The sequence below is a fragment of the Amaranthus tricolor genome, chromosome 14 (assembly GCF_026212465.1).
Source record: "Amaranthus tricolor cultivar Red isolate AtriRed21 chromosome 14, ASM2621246v1, whole genome shotgun sequence".
Classification (NCBI taxonomy): Eukaryota; Viridiplantae; Streptophyta; class Magnoliopsida; order Caryophyllales; family Amaranthaceae; genus Amaranthus; species Amaranthus tricolor.
This window is the reverse complement of record NC_080060.1, coordinates 14,501,992-14,516,781: the sequence shown is the minus strand read 5'-3', so window position 1 is coordinate 14,516,781 and position 14,790 is coordinate 14,501,992. Positions and strand designations below refer to the sequence as shown.

General features: G+C 29.7%; 1 protein-coding gene and 2 pseudogenes across 1 annotated transcript; 2 read left to right on the top strand and 1 right to left on the bottom strand.

Annotated features, from left to right (window-relative positions):
* Positions 1-9: 9 nt before the first annotated feature.
* On the top strand, positions 10-826 carry LOC130799524 (50S ribosomal protein L2, chloroplastic-like; annotated as a pseudogene).
* Positions 827-1,293: 467 nt separating this feature from the next.
* LOC130799330 (photosystem II protein D1-like) lies at positions 1,294-2,492 on the bottom strand (annotated as a pseudogene).
* A 7,013-nt stretch (positions 2,493-9,505) lies between these two features.
* On the top strand, positions 9,506-14,786 carry LOC130799523 (probable lysophospholipase BODYGUARD 1). The gene is made up of 4 exons (XM_057662641.1): positions 9,506-10,570; positions 10,968-11,299; positions 11,779-11,978; positions 14,085-14,786. The coding sequence occupies exons 1-4, from the start codon at positions 9,919-9,921 to the stop codon at positions 14,416-14,418; spliced, it is 1,518 nt and encodes a 505-aa protein (XP_057518624.1). The 5' UTR covers positions 9,506-9,918; the 3' UTR covers positions 14,419-14,786.
* Positions 14,787-14,790: the final 4 nt, after the last annotated feature.

Genomic DNA, 14,790 nt, shown 5'->3' with positions numbered 1-14,790 from the left:
CTTAATAGCATGGAGATACATTAGTACAAAACTTCTACCTCGAGTATACGTAATGGAGCCGTAGACAATCAAGTGAAATCCAATCCACGAAATAATTTGATCTATGGACAACGTCGTTGTGGTAAAGGTCGTAATTCCAGAGGAATCATTACTGCAAGGCATGGGGGGGTCATAAGTGTCTATACCGTAAAATCGATTTTCGACGGAATGAAAGACATATATGGTAGAATCGTAACCATAGAATATGACCCTAATCGAAATGAATACATTTGTCTCATACACTACGGGGATGGTGAGAAGAAATATATTTTACATCCCCGATGGGCTATAATTGGAGCTACCATTGTTTCTGGTATAGAAGTTCCTATAAAAATGGGAAATGCCTTACGCTTGACCGATATGCCCTTAGGTACGGCCATACATAACAAAGAAATCACACTTGGAAAGGGTGGACAATTAGCTAGAGTAGCAAGTGCTATAGCAAAACTGATTGCAAGAGAGGGAAAATAGGACACATTAAAATTACCTTCTGGGGAGGTACGTTTGATATCCAAAAACCGCTCAGCAATAGTCGAACAAGTGGGAAATGTTGGAGTGAACCAGAAAAGGTTTGGTAGAGCCTGATCTAAGCGTTGGCTAGGTAAGCGTCCTATAGTAAGAGGAGTAGTTATGAACCCTATAGACCATCCTCATGGGGGTGGTGAGGCCAGGGCCCCAATTGGTAGAAAAAACCCCCACAACCCCTTAGGGTTATCCTGCACTTGGAAGAAGTAGAAAAAGGAATAAATATAGTGATAATTTTATTATTCCTCGATGTAGTAAATAGAAAAGAAAATGAAAATAGAATTAGTTTTTTCATCTTTACATAAAAAAAATATAGGAGTAATTAATTGTGACACGTTCACTAAAAAAATCCTTTTGTAGCGAATCATTTATTAAGAAAAATTGAGAAGCTTAACACAAAGGCGGAAAAAGAAATAATAGTAACTTGGTAACGGGCATCTAGCATTATACCCACAATGATTGGCCACACAATTGATATCCATAATGTTGAATTGGATGGGCGAACGACAGGAATTGAACCCGTGCATGGTGGATTCACAATCCATTGCCTTGATCCATTTGGCTACATCCGCCCCTACCTAAAATTCAAAATTTATTTCTAAGTTCAGTATTCAGAACTTGCCTTTGATTAAGTCTTGAATCCATTTTGAATTAAAAAAATTGACTAGTACTAATAAACGAGAAATAACCAATTTCTTAACAAAATAAGAAAAACGGTATTATTCCTTTACTTTCAATAACTCATCTATACTAAACTAAAAACGAAATTTTATCCATTTGTAGATGGAGCTTCGATAACAACTAAGTCTAGAGGGAAGTTATGAGCATTACGTTCATGCATAACTACCATACACAGGTTAGCACAGTTAATGATATTAACCCAGGTGTTAATTACACGACCTTGACTATCAACTATAGATTGGTTGAAGTTGAAATGTTTAGGTTGAAAGCCATAGTACTAATACCCAAAGCAGTTTACCAAATACGTATACAGACCAAGCAGCCAAGAAGAAGTGTAAAGAACAAGATTTGTTAAAACTAGCATATTGGAAGATCAATCGACCAAAATAACCATGAGCAACTACGATGCTATAAGTTTCTTCCTCTTGACCGAATCTGTAACTTTCATTAGCAGATTCATTTTCTGTGGTTTCCCAGATCAAACTTGAAGTTACCAAGGAACCATGCATAACACTAAATAGGGAGCCGCCGAATACACCAGCTACACCTAACATGTGAAATGGGTGCATAAGGATGTTGTGCTCAGCCTGGAATACGATCATAAAGTTGAAAGTACCAGAGATTCTAGAGGCATACTATCAGAAAAGCTCCTTGACTAATTGGGTAGATCAAGAAAACAGCAGTAGCCGCTGTAACCGGAGGCAGCAAAAGAGAACAAGGAGTCACCTCTTGAAAATTGTGTCGTTTAGTATAACTGAGGCAACACATTCGTTTCCACCTTCGTTTCCCGTTTTGACGTTCTTGGTCTTACGGGCACGTTTCTTGGTAATGCAGCTAGTCACAAGCTAGGATTTGAAATCTCTGAATCTTTCAGCAATAGCTGAAAGAAAAACATTCTTCTTCTTCTCATCATTCTCAATGTGAAAAAGATTCTACAAAAGAAAAATTATATTTATTAGTGTCAATTAAATTAATTTTAAAATGAATAAAAATAGTAAAGTTGCTTACTGCAGTATCATCCCATAGAGAGTTCTTCAAACCCTCTGGAACCTCGTTCTATGCGTACAATATGGAAATCTTACGGATACATATGCCGATTTGTTTTCCATATTGCCTACACCATTTGCCACAGGGTTGAACCAATGCATTGTATTCCAAGTATATGGGTTCTGTGACTTTGAGGCTTTTTGTAGGACCTCGTACTTTTCGCTTCTTAGAACCAATGCTAGTAGTGGTAGTGGGAGCATCGGTTGGTAATATTTCTATATTCGAGGGATATGTGGGGCGTCTTCAGCCATACGCTTGTGTCTAACAAATGGGTCGTCATCCTCTTTGTCTGCCCTCTCTTCGGAGTCATGATCATCATCAATTGTGTCCTTCTCCATCACGGGATCATAGTCCTTATCCAACTCACTATGATGCTCATTATTAGAAGTCTCAACCTCGGGGACAATTTCATCTCTAAAAAAATGCATTGTAGATAAGTACCTGAATGAATATGAATATGATAATATCAGAACAACATAGGAACATAATTTAAATTCTAACCATTTAAACACAATAATATATACCAAATATTGTTGTGTTCCAAGTTTCATGCAAAATAAACCAAGTTTGGACCACTTTATGCGAGAAAGTGCCAAAAACGCTTTAAGAACCTTAAAAATGCAACTTAGCACGTAATATCAAGCATATGACTATTGTTTTCAATTTTAACCATTTCACCACAATAATATATACCAAATAGTGTTGTGTGCCAAATTTCATGCAAAACAAACCAAGTTTGAACCACTTTATGTGAGAAAGTGCCAAAAACAAAAGTAAAAATAGAGGGTTTCTTGGATTATCAAATGATACATAGTGCGATACAGTCAAAACAAGGCCTTTTATTACGAAAAAATGACCGGAAACGAGTAAATGCATCCGCAGACTTTTCTACCTTTTTCCATCTAATTGTTTTTTTTTATTGTTTCTATAAGATAAAAGATGGTTAGAAATCCTTTATTTTTTTCAATCGAATTACTCTCTTGATTTTGGAATTGAAGTATTTTATCAATATACTCTTTCTTCAACACATTCATTTCCATGTCTTTAATGGAGAATGGACAATCGAATAGTTAGGATTCACTATAAAAACAAAGGATCCACTCATGGGAGAATCCTTTCCCGCATCAGGCACTAATTTTTTTTAACGTCTAATTAGATCGGGAAATCATTCAAATTATGAAGATAAGCTCATTGTTCTTTCTTTCCTAAGAATTTGAACCCTAGGGCTCTATCCATTTATTCAATCGACCGAACTTTGCTTTGAAGTCCTTTCGTTCCCTTCAAATATTCAAATAAAATTTTGTACCAATTTGGTAAGAATGAAATATTCTCCGAGTTTAATATTGATACGACATGCTCTTTTTTCCATTCATTTCCGTTCACGATTAGTCGTGGTCTTATGAACTCTACCGATGATGTAGACAAATTCCTTGCTTCATCCGAATATGTAAAAGATTGTAGCCGCACTTAAAAGCCGAGTACTCTACCATTGAGTTAGCAACTCGAAAAAGTGATATGTTATGTAGATACAATCGAGATAAAAATAAAATGATTTGGAATCAAAACTTTGAATTAGCAAGAAATCGAAACAAAAGTTGCTAATTGAGTCAGAACTTAAAACCAACAAGATCCGATGACAATACAAATTTTTTTTATAGAAAATACATTTTTAAAACAAATATTCTCCATTTTTTTGATACAAATTATATATCGCAAAAAATTCGACCTGTTTACTGGGCAGAAGACAGAAATAAACCATTTCATTTTTTGTATTTCATTATTTATTTTGACTTCAAAATTGAATTATATTTGTTCAATATACTCTTTTCAATATGCATATTAAAAAAATTAAATTACAATTTAAGTACAACGTAGAAAGAAAAAATGCAAATGAAATTAGAAATACAACTTTATTTTTAATTTATGTTTAGAAAGAGAAATATATATACATAGAAAATAGAATAATATATTCTACTAACTATATATATTTTAAGATTTTAAATATTATTATTAATATTATAAATGTAATTAATATATAAAATATATAGAGAGATTTTCGTTAGTTATTAGTTAATAGAATAATTTTACTATTATTATTATTATTATTATTATTATTATTATTATTATTATTATTATTATTATTATTATTATTATTATTATTATTATTATTATTATTATTATTATTATTATTATTATTATTATTACTATTATTATTATTATTATTATTATTATTATTATTATTATTATTATTATTATTATTATTATTATTATTATGTTATAGTATTATTAATATTAAAATTATAGAAATGTGATATTGTGTATCGTATTTTAAAAGCGAAGTACAAACAAAAGGGAACTGTATAAGAAAATTTTTCTGTTGGATTGACACTACATAAAAAATAGACAAGACGAGAATAAGGAATAAAAAAATTCTTCAAAACTACCACCACATTATCTTTGTTTTTTAGTTCATTAAGTGAACTTTGTTTGATTAAGGCGAAATTCCTTCAAAACCTCCGCCCTCTTGAAAATATCATAAACAGTCTCTGTAGGTTGAGCACCTTTTTCAAGAAAATCTAGAATAGTAGGAACATTTAAATAAGTTTGATTTTTGATCGGATCATAAAAACCCACTTTCTGCAAATCTCTTCCCTATCTTCGGGACCGAACATCAATTGCAACAATTCGATAGACGGCTTATTGGGATAGATTAGATCAACAATACTCCCGTGGAAACGTATAGGAGGTTTTCTCCTCGTACGGCTCGAGAAAAATGATTCAAGGTTTAGGTATATAAATAATTAAATAATTCCCTAAAATACTGAAATGAATTAAACTACGAATTTAATCCTTCTTATATCTTTATTTCCTAAAACATCATTTGTATACACATAACTCAAGTTGAAGAACTCTTAAATAGCTCAAAAGAAAATCCTTTGGCATTTCATTTATTGAGCAGTCTCAAATACCCTTTTGTCCTATTTAGGATCCATTTAAATTCAATATTCTGATCCAAATCCAATTATTACGACAATTAAAAATTAGAAAGGTATTTTCATGTTCGGAAAACCTGTATATTTTTTTTGAACCATTGGGTTTAGACATTACTTCATAGATTTTTAATCCTTTCAAAAATGGCAACATCCCTTTTGTTATTTCTTTCTATCAAAAAATCAAATCATACGAGCGGCGGATTCCCCATGATATATACCGAATAAGGTCTTATCGATTCCAACAAAAGATTTTCTTTTGGAATTTGAAACTTTTTTTTATTTTAATCCTTTCGATTTCTCTATCAAAGATATCCTTACAAAGTTGTTAAAACTTATTGATTAACACTAACCCTAGACCCTTCTCTTTTCCCTTGAGAAATAACTCAATGCTTTACTACTCGAGCTCCATCATGTACTAGTTCCATTACATCCGAACAAAAAATGCAATGCCGCTTCGAGTGAAACAGAGCAAAGGATGTCGAGTCAAGAGCATCCTTTCTTATAGAATAATATGATGAATATAAGAGTCCACACCAGATCATGTTCTTCAAGTCGCACGTTGCTTTCTACCACGTCGTTTCAAACGAAGTTTCACAATAACATTCCTCAAATTTGGAACCGGTATGCGGTTGATTCAATTATGGAATCATGAATAGTCATTGGTTCAGTCATGACAGTCGATACATATATATTATATGGAATAAAGATGACATTGCTAAGCAATCAAAATCTATCTTTCTTTTTGAGTTTAATATAATAAAAATAATCAATAAAAGAAAACGAAATTGAATAATATATTAGATTGTTATTAGATTGGAAAAATCCAAGTTTGTTTCCATGATGAAGTAAAAAAACTAAATTAACTTCGTAACTTCTATTTCTATATTATATATGTCTATATTATATATGAATATTTATAGAGAATGTATATATGATTCAAGGAATACTTTTTTTTTGGAATTCAAATTTGATGAAATGTGAAAAAAAAAAAAGATAAGATTCAATTTCGTTAAAATCATTAGTAGTTAGTAGAAAGAATACAATTCAAATTACATATATTCTGGGATGGAAGGATTCGAACCTCCAAATAGCGGGACCAAAACCCAATGCCTTACCACTTGGCCACACCCCAATTCGATTTCTATTCAACATTAATTTTCACTAATATTGTTATTGATTGTTCGTCAATTCCAGCCTAACCATCAAAACAAAAAAAATCAACTTGATTCTGTTGTTAGAATTTTGACACGTGTAGATATAGAATTCAAATGAATGTATTGATCATTACACAAATTCCATTAAGATATTGTATGAAAGTAAAATTTCTTCTATTCTGCATTGAGAATAGAAGGTTTTTTGATTGAGTAAGTTAACAAAAAAAGAACGACCTTTTTTCTTCATTTTTTCTATATCAATGACTCAACCAAAATGCAATAAAAAAATGTCTGTTATGCTTAATATCTTTAATTTGATCTGTCTTAATTCGGCCCCTTTATTCGAGTAGTTTTTTCTTTGCCAAATAATCTAAGGCCTACGCTTTTTTGAGTCCAATTGTAGATTTTATGCCAGTCATACCTCTACTCTTTTTTCTCTTAGCCTTTGTTTGGCAAGCTGCTGTAAGTTTTCGAAGAGATCTTTCATCTTGTCCTAAAAAAATGAATGATTTTTTTGAGAAAAGTTATTCTAATATTAGAATAATAAATAAGAAATAATTGATAAAATCAGACAAGTCTTACAGTATGAACTCTTGATTCAAAAATATTTATGAATAAGGACAATCCATATCGTCGCATTTTCCGATTATAAGTATTTTTCGTAAATGAAAAAATTTAAGTGGGTATAATAAAATTATTAAAATTATTGATAAGTAAGATAATAATGAATAAGATAATGATAATAATAACTTTATTTTTGATTTATTTTTCTTAGAATTTACATTTTTTTTCGATTGTGAAAAACTACTTGAGTTTTCAACGTCAAATCAAATTTCAAATTCAAATTATATTTTATATTATAGGATATATGGTATAAAATAAATAATCTATTCTCTCTTTTCCAAAAAAAAATAATCTTGGAGATTGTGTAATGCTTACTCTCAAAATCTTTGTTTACACAGTAGTAATATTTTTTGTTTCTCTCTTCATTTTTGGATTCCTATCTAATGATCCAAAACGTAATCCTGGGCACGAAGAATAAGACTAAAAAGGCGTTATCTGCTTTATTTTTCATCAATCTTTTTTTTTTCAAAATAGAATTATATATAATTCTATTTTGAAAAAAAAGATAGAATAAATTCAAAAGAGAAATCAAATAATAAAATTCAATTATCAATAGAAATGGAAAGAGAGGGATTCGAACCCTCTGTACGAATAACTCGTACAACGGATTAGCAATCCGATGCTTTCATCCACTCAACCATCTCTCCCATTTGAAAATAGTAATAGACAAATATTAAATAAAAAATTTCAAAAAATTTGAAAATTATGTAATAAACTCAAATTAATTAGACTAAAATAAAAAAATTCAAAATATATATAACCTATATATAACAAAATATTATATATAACATAATATATATATATATATATATATATATATATATATATATATATATATATATATATATATATATATATATATATATATATATAAATAATATGCAAGTTGTATTGTAAGATAACATTAAGTACAAGTTTTATTTGAAATTTTCATAATTATATTAAGAATAAAAAAATAAAAACAAGATTGAATATTTAATATTAATTAATAGAAAAATAGAATAGAATATTTAATTGAATACTTCTTCGCCCGAAGGGGACCCTTGTTTGATTCCCATGGCCTGGCCTTATCAATATCTCGTTAGGCCCTTTTTATTTTAATGAATTCTAGGAATTCTGTAGAATAAAGAAAATGATTTAGTTGATAATAATCATAAAAAAATCCTTTAAGAAAAAATAAAACTTTTTTTAGTTATTTAACTATTTTTTAAAATCTGATTAAAATTCATAAAATCCTCCTCTAAAAAGTGTCATACTCTAAATTTCATGAGTCCATATTAACTCTTTTATACACGAACGTCCGAATAATATATCAAAGCTTGAAACTTAAAACTTTTTGTCGTTAGAGGTACCACATTTGAAACAAGAAGATAGATAATTATATACGAATGTCAAAAGTATGTCATCACAACATTTATAGAAAGTTCCTCGTCTTTTGTTCTTTTTTCCTTGTTACGCCTAACGCCTTTTAGCTATTTAGTTGGTAATATGTGAAGATTATGCATCCTAAAAGCTAGTGACCAAGCTAACCAAGATAGCTAATTATATACTTCTATGAGCATTAGTAAGCTATGCAAATTTAATTACCGGAAGGAATGAGAGGAATTACCAAACTTGTACAATTAATTCTGTACAAAGCCTGAGACATTTAGTTTACATACCTATTAAATAATTTTACAATCTCATTGTTTTATAAGTGACAACTCACTTTGTACATACCTGTTTCTAATATTAATATTTCTACTTCTTTATTAATACAGTGTAAATAACATATATACAATTATACAGCAATTTATCATTTTTAATTCCATATTTATTTTCGCTGCTATATCAAAACCAAAAACATTACTATATGTTATGTATTTCGTTCTTCACATATGACTGCTCCTGTGTAAATTATAAAAGATAGATATTTAATATCTATTTTAAGGGTATTTGATTTGATTAAGTAGTAACATTGACTAGTCTACTAGTTGTTAAAGTAAGTGTTGTTTTAAGTTAAAATTATGTGTTGGTGTTATTTATTTTTACTTATTTAATTGATTTTTCAAGATTGAAAGAAATTTTGAATTGATTAAAATTCATTTTTAATAAGTATAATTGATTTTTACTGATTAATACTGACTTTTATTGATTGAAATTAAACATATTGATTTTTACCGATGGTAATTAGTTTTTAGTTATAAATTATAACAGAGAATTTATACAAATTATAACTAAGTTTTACTAATTACAACTTATTTTTACTAATTTCATATTAATTGCAACTTATCTTTACTAATTTAAATTTAATTATACTAATTTCTTATTATTAAGGTGAACTAAACACAACTTAAAGCGCTTAAGGAAAATAAAATTAAAAAAGAAATAAGTTATGAGTTAAACCATGAGAGTGCATATATGAGAATAAGAAGGGGGTTCAACCACCACCTACCACAGTCTCTTGCTCAACGAACAAATTTAAATGAGTACAATGAATATTCATCATCTTCCCTCCTTCCCCATCTCACTACGTGTCCCATACGATCCCTTCTTTTCCTCTTTTTTCTCCCTTATTCTCTCTCTCTCTCTCTCCCTTATTCCTTCTATCAACATTGTCTTCTTAATTTAAACACCAACTTTCTTTCTTTCCTTTTGTTATTTCCACAAAACCCACAAATTTTAATAATATACCGTCATTTTGGAGAGGCCAATTAATCAAGTTTGCGATTAGTAATTAAGGCCTCTCCTAATCTCCCCTCTTCTTCTTTATCTTTATTAGACCGTTGGAACCCACATTATAAATTTATACACAATCTTTTTTCAAACTAATTAACCCCAATTATCAACCTACATTCTTAAAAAAATCTAAAAAAATGAGTGTAAAAAAGAGTAATAATATGGGTAAAGCAAGATCGGCTATTTTTTTAACAGGACGAGCCATTAATGAAGGAATAAGCTTCTTAATCTTTACATTGTTAGACATTTTAGATTTTATTCTATGTTTAGTTTTTAAAGTTGTTGATTTTATTATTGAGGCTGAATGGAAGCCTTGTTATTGCTGTTCGTCATCAGCTAAAGAAGCCATGGCTGTTACAAGTAGTGGTAAAACAATCTTGGTGTCTGAAAATGGTGATGAATCTACAAAGATTGTTAGGTTTACTTCAAGTAAACTTCAACTTGAAGATGTTTCTGATACACTTTATAATCGAAATTCTTTTGTGTCTGAGATCTCTAAAACAACTGTTAATGAGCTTAAAAGGCTAAATAAGGTTGAATATGATCATAGACAACAAAGTTGTTCAATGATTTGTGAAAAAATGGCAGCAAAAACTGCGTCTAAAAATGGTGGAAAGACAACCGTGTTTACTGTTAATTCCACCATCGTTGAGATGCTTCAAGGAAAAATAGGGGGTAAACAAGTTTTTCCAATTCCTAGATGGTCTGATTGTGATTGCTCTACTTGTTGTTCTTGGACCAAATCTTCTAAAGATACATTATTTGTCAATGTCGATGGTGCTAAACCTGGTATGTACATTTTTAAATAGATGTAAACTAATTTAGTCGGAAATTTTATAATGCCATTAAAAACATTAAATCAATTTATAGTTAAAATATAGCTACAGTATGCCTATAAATAAATTAACAATGTGGTTTATGATATTTTATGGGCTATTGGCGAAATAAAAAATAGGCCATCACTACAAATCTGAGTGTTGATTTTAATTTTTAATTAGTGCTTGGTAAAAATAAAAGAGTTGAGGAATTGGAACCTCTTTTCAGCTATGCACTTTAGGCAAATGTCTACTTTGTATAGGCTTAGAAACGATGTTGCAAATTATACACCAGTTTATTCAACCTTTTGCTTTTAAATAAACGATAGATTTGATATCAGAGGTCGACGTGACGATAATTTTATTTGTAGGAGACAAGACAAGCGAGGATGTATTGTTCATACATGGATTCATATCATCATCCAAATTTTGGACAGAAACTTTGTTTCCAAATTTTTCAGCCGCAACAAAGTCAAAATATCGATTATTCGCGGTGGATTTACTAGGGTTTGGCCGGAGTCCAAAACCAACAGATTCGTTGTACACTCTAAGAGAGCACGTTGAGATGATTGAACGATCAGTTTTAGAGATGCATAGAGTGAAATCCTTCCACATTGTTGCACATTCTTTAGGCTGCATTTTGGCTCTTGCACTTGCTGTGCGCCATCCTTCTAAAATTAAGTCTCTCACCTTAATTGCACCTGTAAGTATTCTTACAATTTAAAATGATTTTTTAAATAATAGGAGATGGTAGATTTGGAGAAAAGATAAATTAGTTAAAAGAAATAAATTTCACACCAGCAAATAACATTTATAATAGATAAATGATCCCAAGCTGTCATGGTCTCCTTTTTTATTAACTTGTTGGTAGATATGACTTCACCAACATTTTTAAATCAATTAAAAGGTTACATTTTTGTTGAAAAATATTTTTAAAGTATTATCATAAGTATGACACCAATATTTATAAGTTGTATCCAAATAAACGAAAGTCTGAAGTTAGTTGTTGCATCACTTGTATTAATTACGATGTTTATAGTTATAAATCAATTTTCGAGTAAGACTATGTTTAGTTCAACTGTTTTTTATAATTAAAATTAATTTTACTATTACTGATTAATAATAATTTAAAAATTATCTATTAACATACAATGTTGTTGTATTGGATGATTGGATTGGCAGCCGTATTTTGAAGTGCCAAAAGGAGAGCAAGCAACACAATATGTGCTAAGACGGGTGGCCCCGAGGCGAGTATGGCCACCCATAGCCATGGGAGCATCCATAGCATGTTGGTATGAGCACATATCTCGCACAGTTTGCTTGCTCATATGTAAGAATCATAGAGTGTGGGAATTTCTCACCAAACTTGTCACTCGAAATAGGTAACCCATAACACTAACTTTTCATATTTTGTTGGTAGTTTATATTTTCTAATCTTCCCGTTGACTCTTACAATAGAACGAGTGTGTATAATTAACCAAATTATCCAAAAAAAAAAAAAAACTTGGGAACGACCCGTTTCGTTGCCAATAAAAAGGTGATTTGGGTAGTAGTATTGACCCAACAAGCAATTATTTAGGTGAATGCTCCTTTGCTTTAGCTCAATACCAGAGGCCAGTTTTTGATCAGAAATCACCTTTGTGCATTTAACATTTTGCCTTCCATTAAATTATATACGTCTATTATTTGATATTTGTCTATTGTCAAAACTACCTCATCTATTTAGTTGATACTTGATAATATAAATTTAATTTTTTAGAGCTAGCATCATTTTATGTTGTTAACTTGACAATTTAATTCAATTTCAACATAATTTCATGGAAAAATACAGGTGTTTAGGAGACTATTTTAGATTGTATTTTACGTGTTTTTTCTTTTTTTTTTTCGCATTTGCTATGTACATTGATTGTTTTTTATACCATATTTGATCATCCTCGTAGTCAAATATAATTAAATAACTTTATGAGCGGGAGACTCCTTTGGCCGCGCTTTCCTTTATGGGTATGAGTTGCCGCTGTTTTTCCGTCCCCAGACCCTGTCCTTAATTTTCTATGAGCGGGAGACACTGGGTTGAATGATGATGATCATCATCCTCGTAGTCAAATATAATTAAATAACTCTAAGAAAATATATATTAAATAACTCTAAGAAAATATATATTAAATAACTCAAAGAAAATATACAATTATGAGTGATAATTCTAATACAAAATTGTATAGCTCTCTCTCTATATTTAAAAGCAATTTTCAACTTACAGATTATGGTGGATCATCTATTTACTGCAACATATTTTAAGCTATTAAGAATGGTTGCTTTCATATTGCTCTTTTTGTTCTTTATTAATTGTTTCAAGTCATATATATAGAAATCTCCTGATCTACAATTTATTTTAAAGTTTATGTGAAAGGGACAATGTCAAATTTAAATTTTTAACTAAACAAATTTTCAATAAAGTATTCCTTTTGTTACCATTTGATTAATTATCATATATTTTTTAAAATGATATATACTAAATATTTTCATGATATTTAGAAATTTTCTAGACTTGATGAATGATTATAAAAAGGCATATAATTTCTTAATTTGAACTATTAGACAGTGGATAAGTATAACAAATATGTAGTAAATATCATTTTTGAATTCTGCGCAGCTAAATATATTAAAATAAGAATAGTAAATTTGATAACGTGAAAAAAATATATACATTGCCGATCATTGTGAAAAAGAAAGAAGAAAAATTGGCCAATAAATATAATGTATAAGTTAATAAGAAAATCATCATTATTTGTCAACTAAATAACTTGATTATAAAAATATGATATGATTAAGATGAAAAATCATGTATAATGATTTTGATTTCCAACAAATAATACGGTCTAATTAATTTGTTGATGAAGCCTTTGAAAGAAAAATGATGTTTCATTTAGGTCTTAGCTAATGCTAATGGTATATGTACAAAACATAACATCAGGGGCGCAATAATATCCATAGATTTTGCTCCTTTTTAGTATTGGCATGAATTAATTAAAGAAAACGACTAGTAATTAAAATGCTGTGCTGATTGTCTATATAATCCAATAGATACATCCAACTAGGAAAGTAATTAACAATTAATATATGTACATTTATATGAACATATGGAAGGAGATAGTCAATTAGTAATCATAAATAGATATTGAGTATACTTCGCAATTGTTGACTCATGCTAGATCACCAATTTAATATATAATTATAGGATAATATTAGGAACACTAAAAAAAATTAAAGAAAAATACTCGATTTTCTTACTTCATATCGTGTTCATTTGAATATCTAGGTATCATTATAAATTGTATGATTTTAACTTTATGGACATTTTATCGATTATTTTAAGTCAAGTTTAATAATACTCGAAACTTATAAGGTCAATCGAGTCAATTCGATTTAAAATAATGTTGTACTAATTTGATATGTAACAAACTAATTAATAGTACATGGCATGGGTGCAGGATTCCACCGTATTTATTGGAAGGATTTTGGTGCCACACCCATAATGCAGCTTGGCATACATTGCACAATATAATATGTGGAACAGCCAACAAAGTTGATAAATACCTTGAGGTTGTTAAAAACAAACTTAAGTGTAATGTGACCATATTTCATGGAAGAGATGATGAGGTTCTTCCAATTGAATGCAGTTACAATGTCCAATCCAAAATTCCTCGAGCTCAAGTTAAAATCGTCGATAACAAAGATCATATTACCATTGTTGTTGGTCGTCAAAAAGCTTTTGCACGAGAACTCGAAGATATATGGTCATCTTCATCACCTTTGAGTGGTTAATTTAATAAAATTAAGATTTTAAGGACACAAATCTTGAACTTTAAATAGCACATACATATATATAAGTTCCCACAAGTTTTTTATTCTCCTTAATATGAAGTAATAAGGAGAAATGATCATTTTCACTAATCCACATTTATAAAGATTGCCCATATTTATAGGGTTATTTTTTCTTCATTTTGATTTTCCTCCCTTCTCAAAAAAAAAAAAAAATATTGTCAAGATGTCAAGTTATTTATTGGCCATTCACAATTTGGTGTGCATTGTTAATTGCCTAGTCTTAAGCCCTAAGCTTATTTCTCATAAGTTATAATATTAGCTTGTTGATTTGATAAGAGAAATTGTCAATCTTTATCTTTCTCATTAGAGGGA

Coding starts and splice junctions, on each gene's coding strand:
- LOC130799523 (XM_057662641.1), top strand. CDS start 9,919: ATGAGTGTAAAAAAGAGTAATAATATGGGTAAAGCAAGATCGGCTATT. Junction 10,571..10,967: donor TGTCGATGGTGCTAAACCTG/GTATGTACATTT, acceptor TTTTATTTGTAG/GAGACAAGACAAGCGAGGAT. Junction 11,300..11,778: donor CTCTCACCTTAATTGCACCT/GTAAGTATTCTT, acceptor TTGGATTGGCAG/CCGTATTTTGAAGTGCCAAA.